The sequence below is a fragment of the Fistularia commersonii genome, chromosome 5, assembly GCF_037954325.1.
Source record: "Fistularia commersonii isolate RoL2024-O1a breed Wild chromosome 5, RoL_Fcom_v1.0, whole genome shotgun sequence".
Lineage (NCBI taxonomy): Eukaryota > Metazoa > Chordata > Actinopteri > Syngnathiformes > Fistulariidae > Fistularia > Fistularia commersonii.
This window is the reverse complement of record NC_141288.1, coordinates 8,860,044-8,875,890: the sequence shown is the minus strand read 5'-3', so window position 1 is coordinate 8,875,890 and position 15,847 is coordinate 8,860,044. Positions and strand designations below refer to the sequence as shown.

The following is a 15,847-nucleotide window of genomic DNA, read 5'->3' as shown; positions in this document are numbered from 1 at the left end:
ATTGTTAGACATGTTCAGCTGGAGCGATGTCTCTGTCATCATTGCAGTGCAATGTTTGATAATACAAACATTGCATTGTACACTGTAATACAAAAATGTTTGATAATGTTTGATACAAAAAAATATAGTTTTATTCAAATTATGAAGAGGCCTTATTTTGACAAATTAATGAAGTTTGTTCTATCACAGTAATTGGGTCACATCAAAGTTCATAAATTTAATATTTTAATTTAATTAAATTGAAATTATTCCCTTTAAAATAACACATAGCAGTGCTCACAAAACAAGCCAAGGGCTTTTTAAGGTCTTCATGGAAAGTTGACATCTTCGATCTGATAATAATTGTGTTTTCATTATACCAGAGAAGAATATAAAAGATGAGACGGGCTATTGTTTTTTTTTTGTTGTTTTTTTTTTGGGGGGGGGGGGTTGCCATTATCATTGTTCTGCTCCAGAGAATGGACTTTTATTTCAGCTCACTGTGGTAGAGAAATGTAATTACATTTGAAATAATTGGATTAAATCACTGTTCCATGTTTGTAAGCAAAGAAAGCAGATGTTGGCGAGCAGATAGTGAGACGCTATTCTTCTAATGTGGTCGTTCAATCTAATAATGGTCTTCTTTTAATGTGAATCAGTGGATCCATTTATTGTTTCAGCTTTAATAAGTAAATAGATACAAATGAACGTGAACACCGCTCCTGACAATCATTGTATTTTCTTTTTTTTTTTTTTTTTTTTTTTTTTTCAAAAAATTCAGTGGAACATGAGCCGTTTCCAACAGCAAAGCTAAATCTGGTCATTCTTTTACCCTGATACTTTTTTCCTAGACTTCCAGAATCTAAGCTAGATTTTTCACATTACTCACTTCTAAATGTGAGCCATGTCGATGATTTACACACAGTAAGTATTAAATAGTTACACACTAAATACACAGTTACCTAAACTTAGTAGGTCTTTGTCTTAGTAGACTTGGTTGGGTTTCATTGATAGATTAGCTCTCTTGTTCTGTTTGTGATGACTAATTTGAACTCACTTTCAAAGTGAGTATGCCAAATGGAGAGTGAAGCAAGAGTCATTTGATATAAAAAAAGGTATTAAAGGATCTGTATAACAAGACAGAGCACACATGTGTGAATAGTAGCGACCCAAGTGGAACGGCAAGGCTACAGGGAGTACAGACAACAAAGAAGGTGGACGATTTGAACTATGTTGGCTAGACAGTCCAGAGCAATGGAGAGTGTGGAATAGAGGAATTGCAATCATGCAGATTGGAAAGAGTGGTCAGGAGTATTGTGTGATTAAAAAAAGTATCATGCAAAAGACAGTGGAGATGCCAGCAGTGCTGTATGGTATAGAGAAAGGGGCATTGAGGAAATGACAGGAAGCACAGCTGGAGGTAGCAGAGATGAAGATGTTGAGGTTCTCTTTGGGAGTATGATCAGGAATGAGTCTATCAGAAGGACTGTTTTGTCCTATATACTGTTTTGGAGATAAAGTCAGACAGAGATGGTTTAGACATATGCAGAGGAGAAATAGTGACTATATTGGTTGAAGGATTCTCCTGGAATGTGTTAGTCGGTGTGAGAGAAGAGGATGCAGAGAATAGAGTTAGATGGAGGAAGATGATTCGATGTGGGGACCCATGAGGGGAGCGGCTCAAAGGAAAAGTAGAATAAATGTTTCATATTCCTTTTTTACCACTGAGCCTTCAAAGCAAATCCATTTCAAGGAAATCTTTTTTAGCCAAGACTGTCACCAGACAATGACTTATTGACTTGTTTTATGATATTTGAAAAAAATGTCTTATTTTTTCAGGTAGCACATCAATGGTATGGCATATTTCTCATTTTTATCCATCATCCAAACAGTAGATAGTTGCTTTACCTGCTTTGAGGATGGAAGAGAGGGCGACATCTGTTGCCAAAGGTTTAACATAACCCCATGGGAAGTGTAAGCTACCTCTGACAAAGGTAGTCAAAAACATATTCAAAAAGTACAATGAGAAGTTTTGTTTAGCCACGCGATGAAAACAAGACATTGTAATTCTTTTTAAGCATTTATAGTTGGAACCCTTATTTTAGACCAATCACTACGGCATTCACTGAGACCTACATCAGTTTGAGAGTCTTACAAAATGATGAATCATACTGTGCTTCATTAGAATTCACCAGGCAGTTCAGTTTTAAAACAGAGGTTGGCTCTGATCAGCAAACTTTCAGGCGTAAGATACACAATTATTCGGCTTTGTCTCAGACAAGCAAATACTTTAAGGAAAACATTTTTTGGTTTTGGGTTGAAGTAAAAACATCAGAATTATTAGTAGAACAACTAGAATCATGTCTGAAATTTCAGTATTGGTTTTCTATTAGGAAGAATGTTACGAAGGATGCCTCCGAGGCAAACTTCTCATTCATTTGACGTTTGACGCCCCCTTGTGAACGAGACAGAATTTTTCCTATTTTATAGACTTTTTCTGTACAGTGTCCTTGAGTGATGAATAAGGCACCTTAAATAAAATGTATTATTATTATTGTTTGTTTGTTTGTTTGTTTGCTTGTTTGCTTATTTTAGAAAATCTGCAGATCTGGGAGAGCCTGCAAGTGTTGAACCAGTGTTTATCCTTCTAATTCAAATATCAAAAGCAGACCATCCATTAATTAATTGAGTTTATTTGTTTGACACAGGTGAAGGGAAACTATGCAGAAAGTATAAATACTGTATGTGCAATTGTACTCATTGTATTACATTCTAACCTATAATGCGCCAGTCTTACATGTCAGTATGTTACACAGCTATAGTCACTGCAGAGCAAGATGCAGGAGTTACATTAATTATAGTGTTTATAGTTATAGTTAGAGTTATAGTTAGAGTTAGAGTTAGAGTTAGAGTTAAAGTTAGAGTTATTTATTGTTTTTAAATTTTGGAAGAAGCACCCAGGCAGGGTCCATGAAAAGGTCAATGTTGTTCTTACGCAATCGTAAACAATACCTTTGGATAAAAAAGTAACATATAAAAATGATAAGAAAGAAAAGTTGGTTTAGATGCATGACTGAAGCCCGTTGTCATGGAAACACTGCAAGGCCCCAAACTTCCATTTTTTATCATGTCAGGCTTGAATTAAAGGGACTCTGTAACAAAATCAACATTTACTGGGTGGATTTTGGGGGTTTTATTCTGGTTATTAATTTGCCGCACGGTGGAAAAGCAAGAACTTATGTTTAAAGTTCAAAGTCAGCTTTATCGACAATTTGTCAATTTCTCTGCATGAACTGGACATGACAGAGGAATGGAGAAGACGTTTTCCGAATGACCACAGTGTCATGAAATTAAAAATACAATAATATTAATCAAATGCAAATTAGCAGTAAAGTGCACTGTTACATTATTAGTCAACATTAAACTATGAGGTATGAAGTATAAAGTGCACGCAGATACAAACTTATGTATGTAGGCATGAAAAAGTAGCTGCAGAGGGGTTTTCTTTGTGTATAGTTAAGTGCAAAATTCAGTAGGTAGTTCCATAATGGTATATGGTGCAATAACAACATGATGGTTTTCTTAAAGTAGCAGTTGTGCAAAACAAAAAGTAATTGCTGAGAAAATTATAAGGGATCTGAGAGGAGCTTCAGTCTGTAATTTCAAGCCTGATACCTGTGCTTGAAGAATAGATATTGAATAGATATTGATAAGATATTGATAAGATAAGATAAGATAAGATAAGATAAGATAAGATAAGATAAGATAAGATAAGATAAGATAAGATAAGATAAGATAATACTTTATTGATTCCCATAGGCATAATTCATTTGTCACAGCAGCACAACAATAACAATATCAATAAGTATGAATATAAATACAAATAGAAGATACAAGTGGCAACATAATGAAAATAACAAGGATAAAATTTGATAAATGAATGACATCAACAAGGGTAAAATAGATAACATTTGGGAAATTTAGGAACCATTACATTTCGCATAATCTTTAAAACAAAGCATATAAAATTTAGTCAAAAAATAAATTTAAACCAAAATGAAAATAGCCTCAGATTCACAGGATTTTCAGATATGAATGTTTCTTTTTATGAAGATGTTTATAAATTGTGTGTGTATGTAAGAATGAGCAGTTTCTTTTGAAATGTTCAATGTACAGCAACATACTTTCATGCCTGTCATTCAGTCCAATCTCCTCTTATGTCAGTATGGTTACCCACCTGATCGTCGATCCATCACAGCTGGTGGTCCCCCTCAGCCCATCACTCCACAGTCCTTACAGGGCAAGACGGTGAGTTGCCTGCTCTCCTCTGTAAACGTACAAATGTGACCTCAAAAACTGCCCTCTGCTGCCAACCCTTCACCAACATTAACGCATAACTGCAAATCACAGTGATGTTTCAGGCTTGGCTTCCTTTGATTGCTACTTCTTCAGTATATCATAAGGAGCAATGACAATTTTTGACAACACATATGTCTCATAATGGCAGGGAGCCCCTCATTCACACACAAAGGGATAATGTATTTGCTTCGTCTAATATAATGTATGTATTAGATCCAAGCTACGAAAGACATGTTTACTGGAATCCCTTTGCACTCTGATCAAGAGTATATGTTTCAGTCATACGGGAAGAAAACATAAAGGAAAGAATGAGAAACAGGAAGGGAGACTTTGATGTTTTATGAATGAATGTATAAAAACCCAACAAAATGTACACAGTTTACACATAACAGCAGTTTACACATAACTTTTTGTCATGAGTAGGATGCTCGGTGTAGTTTAACATAATTCACCAATATTTTGGATATGGTTAAAAAAATACTGTTCTGCTCACACCACTGTTTTAAAGTTTTTGAAAGATGAAATGAGCCATGGTTTGAGATAACCCAAACTAACAACACATCTCAGTGTTGCATTTGCCAGAAAAACTGGGAATTAATGGGAAATATAATACAATATTCATTTCTGACCTGCCATTCAAGACATATTTTGAAAATATATATCATGCTATTATGTATGAGGTGTAGTCAGAAATGACTTCCTTAGTGAGATGAAACTGTGAATGGGTTCCTGTTCCGGGTGAAATGACGATGTCCATGTCCTATCCTCCTATATTTGAACTGCTGTTTCCTAAAATTTGAATTTGTTTACTTGTTTTTTTATTTCTTTATTTTGAAAAATTGAATCAGATCACATGGAAGATTCAGAATGATCACTTGGAAGGGTTAGATTTGATTTTAAAGAATCTGAGGAATGTAAAAGTGCCAAGACTCCTTAACAAATTTCACGCACAGAGATTGTCACCAGCTTTGACTCTTGATGTGTGTATACGTGTGAGTGCTTGTGTGTGTGTGCATGCGTGTATGTGTACGTGTGTGTGAACTGCATTTGTACATAAAGGTATATAAAGGTGTGTCTGTCTGTCCATTCATAAACCAACTCCAGAGATTCTTTTTTACCTCATATTCCTCTCTTAAAAATATAATAGTTGCCTATTGTTAATAACACATTTAAAGGAGTATGGAAAATGATTGTACAAAAAGGTAGCAACCCTTTTTTGTGTTCGTTTTCTTATCTCAGGTTTGTAGTCAGACATTTATTCAAACATACTGAATATATTGAGTATTGATTGTACATGTATGTTCACATTTTCACCAATAATGTGTGTATTATTAGTACTGTATGCACTGTATTGTAATAGTAGTAGATTAGCTCTCTCGCAGTTAGCATAAATCACTTTTTAATACCTTATTCTGGAACTATATTTTGCAATCACTTGGTCATTGGCTAAGAACTCTTGAGAATTCATTAACCTTCTTATCAGCTCCTATTGATTGGAAATAAGTAAGTTTCCCATGAATATGGATGGTCTTTTCTTAGTTTGGAGACATTGATAACCTTCTGACTTAAAGTGAAATAAGGGCATAATTATAAATCAGTTCTTCTCTCATTCTATATATGAAAATCCAGTGCTTGAATTGTTGAGATTTTGAACAATTGACATTCTGACAAAGGTATTTGTCGGAATATCAATTGGTACTAGGTGGCCAGTGGACGGGTGTCATAGAGGTTGTCAGTGTGGCAGCTGTTCTCCTGTCCACTGTGTGTTGCTCTGTGCAGCCCGAGGAACTGACACTGCTGCTCATCAAGCTCCGCCGGCAGCAGGCGGAGCTCAACAGCCTGCGGGAGCACACAGTAGCTCAGCTCATGGCCCTAGGCATGGAGGGACCCAACCCCAAGGTCAGCGCTGAGTGTGTGTATATACATGTGTGTGCATGCACGCACTTGTGCTTTCCTCCATTGAGCAGTCAAAAGTTACATACAATGTGCGTTTGTGGGCTTGGATCGGGTTTGATTGGCAAGCACTTTGGTCTGCATGAAATTGAATTTGGTGTGATCTGTAGGATTCTCTTGTGTCAGACATTTTATATTCATTAGCATCCTGCAATATTGTATGGATGGTGATTGAAATTATTGGTCATAGACTGAACCACAGAAACTATTGTCCAATTTCATTTGAGCACTTTTTGTCTCAAATCTGTCTTTTGCCTACAAGAACACACCAAAATATTTTCTTTTTTTATGTTGAGGGAGAATATTGTGTATTCTTTTTAACTGTAAGAGGGGCATGAAGGCATTATTGTCTATGCATGGTGTCAATTCAGTGTGGAAGGGTTGTCACCGTGGTGAGTCTAGATGCTTTCAAGTGGATGCATCCACTTTGCATCTGATGCGTGTCCCTAGCTTTGCAAAAGTCCTTTGTATAAAGAACACTCTCTGTGTGCTTCCTTTTTGATTTTGAACAGGGCTTATTATTTCCAATATACTTTTTTGTTTGATAATAGTACCTTATTTTTGACAGAAATGTAATGCATGCACAGCAGGGTGCGTGTTGTGAATTCCCTCGAGAGTTTATGCCAAGTGTTTCGAATCATCTCTTTTAATACTGTCATGAGTTTCTTATTGCTTCATTATTGTTTTTGTTACTCTTTTTCTTTTTTTCCAAGGGCATGTACATAACAATTTGCATGAGCTGATTTTTTTTTTGCCATGCTAATAAGTGGGTTGTTTATGTCATGACATACCGCTTCATACGACATCATGTGATGTTTGGATGTGAAAATATGATGATGTCCTATTATGAAATCATTTGGGGACTAATTGATTAGCAGCCATGAACTATTGTAATCAGTCCAGTGTTGAAAATACAATTCTAAGGCTTGATTTACATAACTGAACTTTTCATTCAGCTAGTTATAACTTTTATTTAATTTCCAGATATTAATGGAACTTTTTTTATCAGCAAACTTTGAAATACTGCTTACCAACACTATATGGACCATAAGTTTGCACCCCAGCACCCCACTACAAAGTACTGCCTCTTTCAAGTGAAAATGCAGTGTCTGATATTTTTGAGAAAAAAAGAACTCCTAATAAAGTTACCAAGGCTAACATCAGCAACGGAATTGTAATTGCACCTCTGATGGTACAAGCTACCTTCTTTATGTGAATGTAGCGATTGGAGGTTACCTGCAATAACATATCAAATAGCATCTTGTGTTCAAATTTTATGCTTAATTTGACTCACAATGTAGTAATCCCATGTTTTTTTGGCCGACAGCATTTATTATCCTCGGGGTGTTTTGCTGAGCTGAGCAGATGATGGGGGGAACGTGAAGCCAGAAAGTAGGAGCGATAGATCTAGAGGGAGGAAACCATGGTCTGTTGTTTTTTCCTGTTGTGTCTCATTTGCGTGTTTTCTCGAGCGGGAAATTACGTTTCCTGGGTCAAACGAAGTTTTCCATAATGCAAAATTTCCTTAAATCGGGTCGTTTCAGAAAGGAATTTCCACCCGCATGGCTTATAAAGGATTGCAATCAGTCTGAAAATTGTTAATCATACACATATTTCTTTCAAAGTATGATTATTATGATACAGCTTCAGAACATCACAGTCAATGCTGCAAAAACAGTCAGAGCTGCTGTTCTGTATGTTATGTCAACATACAGTTTTTTAGACCTTGTCTGCTTCGTTTTATTGATTTGCTTTCTTTTCATCGAGATGCAAAGATGTTTTTACTCCTCAAATTCTGAAATGTCCAAATACTCTTCGGTTAACCTGTTCCTGGTTCCCCAAAATCTATTATGGTTACTGCTGGTTTTGTGCTGCCGCTGATGTTATCAATATAGTGATGTGCAATGCATTATTGAGAATCCGACGCTGTTTTAGAACTTGATTCGACACTATCATGCCATTCATTCTTTTTTTCTGGCTTCCCTTCCTACTCTATTAGCACTGAGCACCTTGACTCATATTCCTTCAAATAATAAACCTGCTGTGGATTCTAACTTGAACAGAAATGGGAGCAGCCTCAAGATATCTTCTTAATGTTTGATGAAATCTAATTATCCAGAAATTGCCCTACCCAGTCGTTAACACGACAAAAAGAGTTCTGAAGTAATGCAGGGTAACAGCAGCTGAAGTACCGTATTTCCTTCTTTTGGCATCATCAATCGTCTGCATCACTTGTCTTTTCTGAAAACTCCTTAAATATCGCCTTAACCAACCGACCACCATGCATGACGAATGCCATTAATACGAATGCTTCTAAACAGTGAATATCAGTGAAGACTTGTTTCAATGTTTGTAGTCCGAGTCGCTTTATTAGTGTTGTGCTTGCCTTTTCTTGCATCTTACATCACTGTTTTGCCAAGCATATCATCTGTATTACCAAACTCCGGATTATGTTTTACTTCAAGTATAGGTCCTGAAAAAAACAGAACCATTTGTTATTATCTCTTGTATGGAAAGTAAAGTTAATTATGATAAGGGATTAGACAAACCTAAATCTATTTGTATGTGAAGTCATTACCGCATGCATATTTCCTGCCATCACAGACTTTGAAGTTCTTAATTCGCTTTTGCTCCTGGTTTTAAAAAATAAAACAGCCTTTCCTCCCCTCCTCCCACTCCTCTTCTGCCAAGCACTCCTCACTTTCTGTTTCCTGTCTCCCGTCTCCTGCCGGGCTTTGCAGACTGATGTTCTTTCCCATCACCTCCAGAGGAACCTAGTTTACCTGGACAGCCAGGTGAGGACTTCCTCCTATCTTGTATGAGCTGCTGCTTTTTTTTTCTTTTTTTATGCCAAGCATAATATTTGAATATAATAAAAAAGAAGTTGTTTTGGACTGCTAAAATACATGCTTGCTTGTGATTCTAGTCATGCATTGCCACAGATGATGTTCTTCTAATGTTAAAATTAATTCAAATCAGAATTTATTCCTTATCACTAAACAATATAGTTGTGATAAATTGCTTAATCTATTTTTACATAAAGTGGTGAATGAAACTGATACTAAAAGTGTCTTTCACACGATCCTTGTGGAAAAACACGTGGTGAAATTCCTGCAAAAGCTGGTATGAACTTGTTCCTTTCCCCCGAAATAAGGTGGTTAAAAATGGGCTGCAGAGATGAGAAGTTGTGTAAATGCTGTCTGAGTTGGACCGTGTCAGCCTAACCTTCAGAGAAAAATTGTTTTAGACCCATGACACCAAATAAATGGCATGTTTACTGCAACTGGATGAAAACATATCCATCTTTGAAAAAGGAGAGTAAAATCAATCAAAAATCCACAGAAATGAAATGATTTCTCTGTCAGGTATGCAACTTTACCTCACTCTAGCTATACCTTTATTGGTTCATATTGTTTTTTATTAAATGTCAGTGCTGCTTTATTTGTAATTTCTCAGGTGTAGAAGCCTCTCTGGTTGTTTACAAATGTCGTCCTTGTGTTCTCAAGGCAAACTACATGAATAGCTGGGAGGTAGATGTCCCAGTTCTGTTTAAATAAATGCTTTATTTTCACTAAAGGAAACAAAAATGAGGGCAGGATTTGAGAGAGAACAACATGTTTTTGACCGTGTTTTGCAGCCAGTGGAGAAACAAGTTTCCTAATTACAGAAGTATTTGTTTTCACCCAAAATATTCCTGGCACATCCGCAAGATATATTGTGATGTGTCACTGCAGTCACTTTAATATTGTATTGTAAGATCATGTCTGGCTGTATGGGCTAATTGCAGGGAAAAGCATAATTTGCAAATAGTTCAGCGATTAGTATCAAAGTAGCAGGTGTGTAAACATCTTATTTTCTTTTGGCATCCATTATTAATACATCTTCCCACGTTTCTGGCATTATTGGATGCAACTGCTCTGCTCTAAAAGGTTATTTGCTTTCTGGAGGTAGACCAGGATGTTTTATGGAATTGAACAAAACATAAAAAATCTGGACAGCAGTTACTTGATTTGCCAGCAGTGAATTACACTAAATAAAATGTTCTGTATTTGAGTAAGAAACGAAAGCGCGTGAGTATAAAAGTTACATCGAAAAGTACTTCAAATTAGCTGAAAAGAGAAAAAATAGTACTTGACAGTTCAGGAGGAATTAGTTTGAATTATTTCATTTTTTAATGATAAACAGCTTTGTATATAATAACTTCAATCATTGAAACAAGAGTTCAGACTTCGCAAGGATTCCTAAGCCTACATGAAGGAGATCGTTGTTGAAATGAATTTCTGTTTCTGACAAAGAGTGAAATGACAGTCATGGAGTCAGACATTTGACCTACTGAGACTTTTCCCTGAAAGATGACATGGAGAAAGTAGCTTACAAAGTAGATCACCCTGATTTGATTCATTTTGATCTGATACGAATTTTAGAGTTTAACAGGGCTAAATTATGTCAACTTTGAAGTAGCTGAGAACTAACATTGGTAGCACATACCTACTTTTTACGCTCTAGTGAATCTCAACCAAGAAGCTTGATCTTGGTGTCAGACCATGTTTTGCTTCAAGTTAAACTGAGTTTGTTTTAATGAAAATTAAAATCCCCCCAAACTTCTGTGAAAACAGAGGGGATGGGAATTAAGACTTAAGTGACATTTAGCCAGTAGAGGAGGACCTTTAACCACATCTATGAGCTTTTGTTATTCATATAGTCAGTGGATGTTACTATTTTAACCATGCAGTGTGGTAATATTATTATAATACTAAGGAGTTCTGTGTAAATCATTCTAAAACCGATGTGTATCACACCTGGAAGGGAAATAGTCACAGAGCTGGACTTTTAACAGCATAAATAGGCGAAACCCCTTCGAACAGGTATGAAACGTTAGATAAATCCGATCATGGCATACTGTGATATGACACACGTTGGATGCTGAATGTGTTTCATCCATGTATTAATCCAATGGCAGAACCTTTGACAAAACTGAGTCGTTGAATAGCATTGTTTTTTGTTTGTTTTTTTATGTTATTTTACAAGTTATTTTCTATTTTTAGACCTTAAATTTGCACTTGTGTCCACATGATTTTGTATGGTGTATTTAATTGTGTTGTATTCAACCCCGGTATATCCATCTTTGTGTATGGAAACCAAATCCCTTCTGCGTCTCAAAATGATTCGTTCATCTCTGCCATGAATAAAAAAAGGATTTGTTTTTGCTAACCAGCAAGTCCCTCAATAATCTGCATTGACAATTTCTTTTCTTCTCATGTACCAGTACTTGCAATAGGAGAGCAAAGAGATATGGAAACAATTTAAGCAAGCATTCAAAACCCTATAAAGGAGATGTTAATACAAATGACTGATCTAATTATTAATCCACATCCATTCCAGGGTGGTGTAGAAACACACCATTATGGCTTCTGATAAACTGATTGTTTTTGGTTTACAAGCGCTTTCATCTCCAAGGTAGAGAGGACTAGCTATTGCTCGCTCCCAAGACAACAGCCATTAAGCAATTATGACACCACTGTATCCTGTCTTTCCTTGATGCTCCGCTAGACGAAGGAGAATGAGCCTCTAATCTTCATGATTCACACTATGATCGAGAACTCTGCACCAAGGCCGCAACTCTACCAGCAAGTAAGAGCACAGGCTGGCTCTGACTTGAGTCTCATTCGTCTTTTGGCAAAAAAGTGTCAGCCCTCCATTTGACCTTGTGCTTGGACTTGAAGATCTTCTCTGGAAGTATGATATCAAAATGTGAAATACACTGCTGAGTTGTGAACTTAGATTAGATACTCTATCGTCCCTAAAATGAGGACCTAGTCCCATTTCCTTTAAGAGAAAGTGACTCAAGCCAGACCTTTGCCTGGGTTGCCCTCTTATATCACCGTCAATGTCTCGTTTCACCATTTTTGGATGTCATGAATCCATCCATCAGCCCTGGGAAGCTCCTCCACAGACGCCATTTCAACACAATTTGATGTGAATTTGTTTTCCCTTCCACTACTACATCTCATTTCATAGCTTTGATGCTGCCCAAATCCAAGTCCAGCATGACTCATGGTGTAATGGTTCATAACGGCGGAATCCACTTCTATTCAGCACTTGTTTGACTATCACTTTTAAACGGTTTGTGATGTTTCTGTCTTAATGATTCCCCCCTGCAGATGCTCGCAGCTTCAAAGAACAGAACTAAGTAATCTGTTGTATTTTTCAAAACTGTGTGACAATTTAGGTAAAATTTATGGTACAAAAATCCTGTATGGGAATGTCATAACTCACAAAGAAACCTTCGAAATATTGTTTAAGTGGTTTATTTCTCGTTGACCTGGAAAAGTCAACATATTGATAATATAGTGCCATGGAAACCACACAGCTAATCCACAATTGAAATGAGTGGATGAGTGAGGTGACTACTGTGTTTTTCAGTTCCATCCAGGATTCCAACAGAAATGTTGAATGCAATGACGATAGCAGCAAATGCCTCTTTATTTTTTGGATTGCCCTATCTTGTGGGGGCAACATGCATTGTTGATATTTGATATCAAAAGAATTAAAAATCTCAAAATGTGATATGATTTTGAATGGCAATCCAGTTGTGAATCAAAAAAAATCATCAAACCCAAACCATCATAAAAGTTAAGGTTTTTTTTTGGTCTGATAATTTTTTTATTTTTTTTTCACTTTGTGAATCTCTCTATTTTCCAATGGGACCTCCTACTAATCTGTAGCATTGTTTTGGGCAGCGGGGGAAAATCAGAGAACCTGCAGGAAACACACACACAAACAGGAGAGGCCTTGCAAACTCCACACTGAAGGCCCCCCTTTCAGAATCCAATTAGGAACCAGAAGTGCGAACAACTGCTCCACCTACTACAATAATATTCCTAAGAATTTGTTGAATTTAGTTACTGCAAAAACTTATATCAGGAATTTGAATATGTTTTAGTGTGCTTAACTTCTCAGCGTTTTAATCCTTTGGCAGCTTCCAGATATAATGGGTCGTTGACAATGGGTAGTCATAAATATCTACTAGACAATTCATATTTCATTGTATTTCTTATTCTTCCTCTTTTCTACTATTATCTATCACTATTATGTTTCTTACTTGAAACTCTGGCACAACAATTTCCTTCGGGATAAACAAAGTTGTTCTCATCTCATCTCATCTAAAAAAGAAAAACACAAGTGCAACCACTACCCAGTTAGGGATGGCTGCTGGATCAAAAAAACTCAACTAAGTAGAGTTTGAAAAAATCCACACACCAAAAGTGCTCCAAAAGATGATTTATTTTACATATAACACCAAAAACGTACACGCATGCATGACGTCTCAAGCAATTACAGGCTTTTCCTCTTACACAGATGCTTACCGAAGATGTGTGTTAACAAACATGTTATTGTGGCGCCATTATTAAAAAGAATGATCATGTGATTGATTCCCTCCTTTTTTTGTGCGCCCCTTGTTGGATTTAAAACAAAACAAACAGAAAAAAAAATACAGAGATAACAAATAGACAGAAAGAAAATATAGACTGAATGAAAATATAGACGGAAAGAAATTATGGTATGGACAACCCTAGATGGACAACACGCTGACATATCAAGGGTTAATATCAAATTCCTTATTCAGTCCTTGTGGGGTTAGTGTGCCCAGCATTTATATGTAGAACAACTCCCTTTTTAGAAGGATGTAGTTTAGATCTCCCCCTCTGCGGGACACTTTACGGCCTCTGTCCCCAGGTATTTCAAGGTCGAGACATTATGTTTCGTGTCCTTGAAATCTGCCGCCACAGGGCTGGAGGTCACCTGATTTCTAATGGTGCTATGGTGTTTGGCGATGCGGGTTCTCAGCTGCCTATTTGTTTTTCCTACATATGTTAACTCACAGGGACACTTGAGCATATAGATGCCATGCATAGTGGAACATGAAATCAGACCTCTAATATTATATTTCTTCCCCGTGTAAGGGTGATAGAAGATGGTTGTTTTGTGTGAAAAATTGTATTGTTGGCATTATTCGCAGGGATAGTTCCCATTGGGGATAGGGGCTAAGATAGTGAGGGGGTGATATTGGAGAGATATCAGCCTTTACAACTTGCAAAGTGCCTTAAACTCACACAGGCAGCAATATAACGTCACTGGAGGTCCTTTCTTGTGGTTATGATTATTCCTGACAAATCTTCGTTCTAGATGGAATCTTTTTGCTCCTGTATTTCATATAAGTCACGTCGGCCAGATTTGAGTGCTTTCAACAACAGTTTACAGAGAATTAAGATGCAATGCACAGACTTTATTATTACTTTACACTGGAAAATTCAATATCAGAACACATGTTGAGGTGAAGTTAAATGAAAAGTTGAATTGCGTTTGTATTCGAGCTGTCCATGTGTGCAATTCGAACCTGTCAAAGAAGAGCCTCTGTAATGCCTTTATTCATTTCAAGCTGAAAATGTCATAGAGCTTGTCCACTTGTTTAAAAAGTACATTGCTCTGTAAAGTACAATTTCCCACATGAATGCAGCCAGTAGATTGACTTCAGGCAGCCTTTTTTTTAGTTATCACCTCAGTAGGCTCCCTCTTCACACCCTTTATAATGTTTTGCCTTTTTCCTGGTTGTTGTTATCTGTTGTAAATTTTCATGACACAATGTCTTGGCAGAATTGGTCATTATCCATTAAGGGATGAAAACAATTTCAACAACTAAAAAAGGAATGAAACCAAGAAGTGATTACATTTTAAATAGTTGTGATGAGAAGCAAAACAAGACTTTTAAGCAGTCATTTTCTCATCCTTTTGGTTTGTTTTTGTCTTTTTATTCCAATGTATATACCTGCACAGCGGTAATATAGTGATACCACACAATCTTAGGTCTCGTAATAAAAAAAGGCATAATCCAGTCGTTTTAGAAGTGTAAATGCTGCATGCATCATTATCAGAGGTCTTTCATTGCGCTAGTTATACACATTAGTTTCAGCCATTATTCATTTCATGACCTTGCATCCACCCATTTCACTTTTTTGTGTAAATAAGGGTCACTCTGTCATTTTTTGTCTCTGCAAACAGACTATGCAGGTAAACTTGAAATGTTATACTAAAATGTTCATTCATTTCACATCAAATGAGTAGGAATTTATTTTACATGTATAATATAGAATGAGGTACTATTGGGAAGTGTTTTGTACATCAACAGAGAATTGTTGTAGCAGTTGTTGTTGATGCTAGATATTAATCCTAATGCTAACCTGAATCCCTCCATGAAATGATGTTTGGTATTTTTACCTTGAATTTTTAGCTAGTCACACATGAGTCATGACAAATCATGCCAGACTATCTCGTCAGATTAGAAAGCAATGGAATGAGGGGTTTAAGGTTTTGTCATTATCAACCATCTGCTTTCAATTTCTGACTGGTGCCTCCTTCCATCCAGGTCAGTCCTGATGACTTCAAAGACAGCACATTCGTCCAGCGCACAGAGGAGACAGACATCGACGTAAGACACAAAAGGACATTTCATTCAGAAAAAACAGAAAACTCCTCTCCAAAGAAATGTAGTTTAGAT

General features: G+C 36.6%; 1 protein-coding gene across 14 annotated transcripts in view; it reads left to right on the top strand.

Moving 5' to 3' along the window:
* Nucleotides 1-15,847, top strand: part of plekha5 (pleckstrin homology domain containing A5) — a 254,343-nt gene that overhangs the window by 218,032 nt on the left and 20,464 nt on the right. For 8 of the 14 annotated variants that reach the window (XM_086146723.1, XM_086146710.1, XM_086146713.1 and 5 more), the window contains 5 exons: nt 4,204-4,287; nt 6,118-6,237; nt 9,033-9,086; nt 11,842-11,922; nt 15,716-15,778. In XM_086146723.1, coding sequence (XP_086002849.1) covers nt 4,204-4,287; nt 6,118-6,237; nt 9,033-9,086; nt 11,842-11,922; nt 15,716-15,778 — 402 coding nt within the window. The remainder of the gene's footprint in view (nt 1-4,203; nt 4,288-6,117; nt 6,238-9,032; nt 9,087-11,841; nt 11,923-15,715; nt 15,779-15,847) is intronic. The other 6 variants (XM_086146721.1, XM_086146717.1, XM_086146722.1 and 3 more) reach the window with 4 other exon arrangements.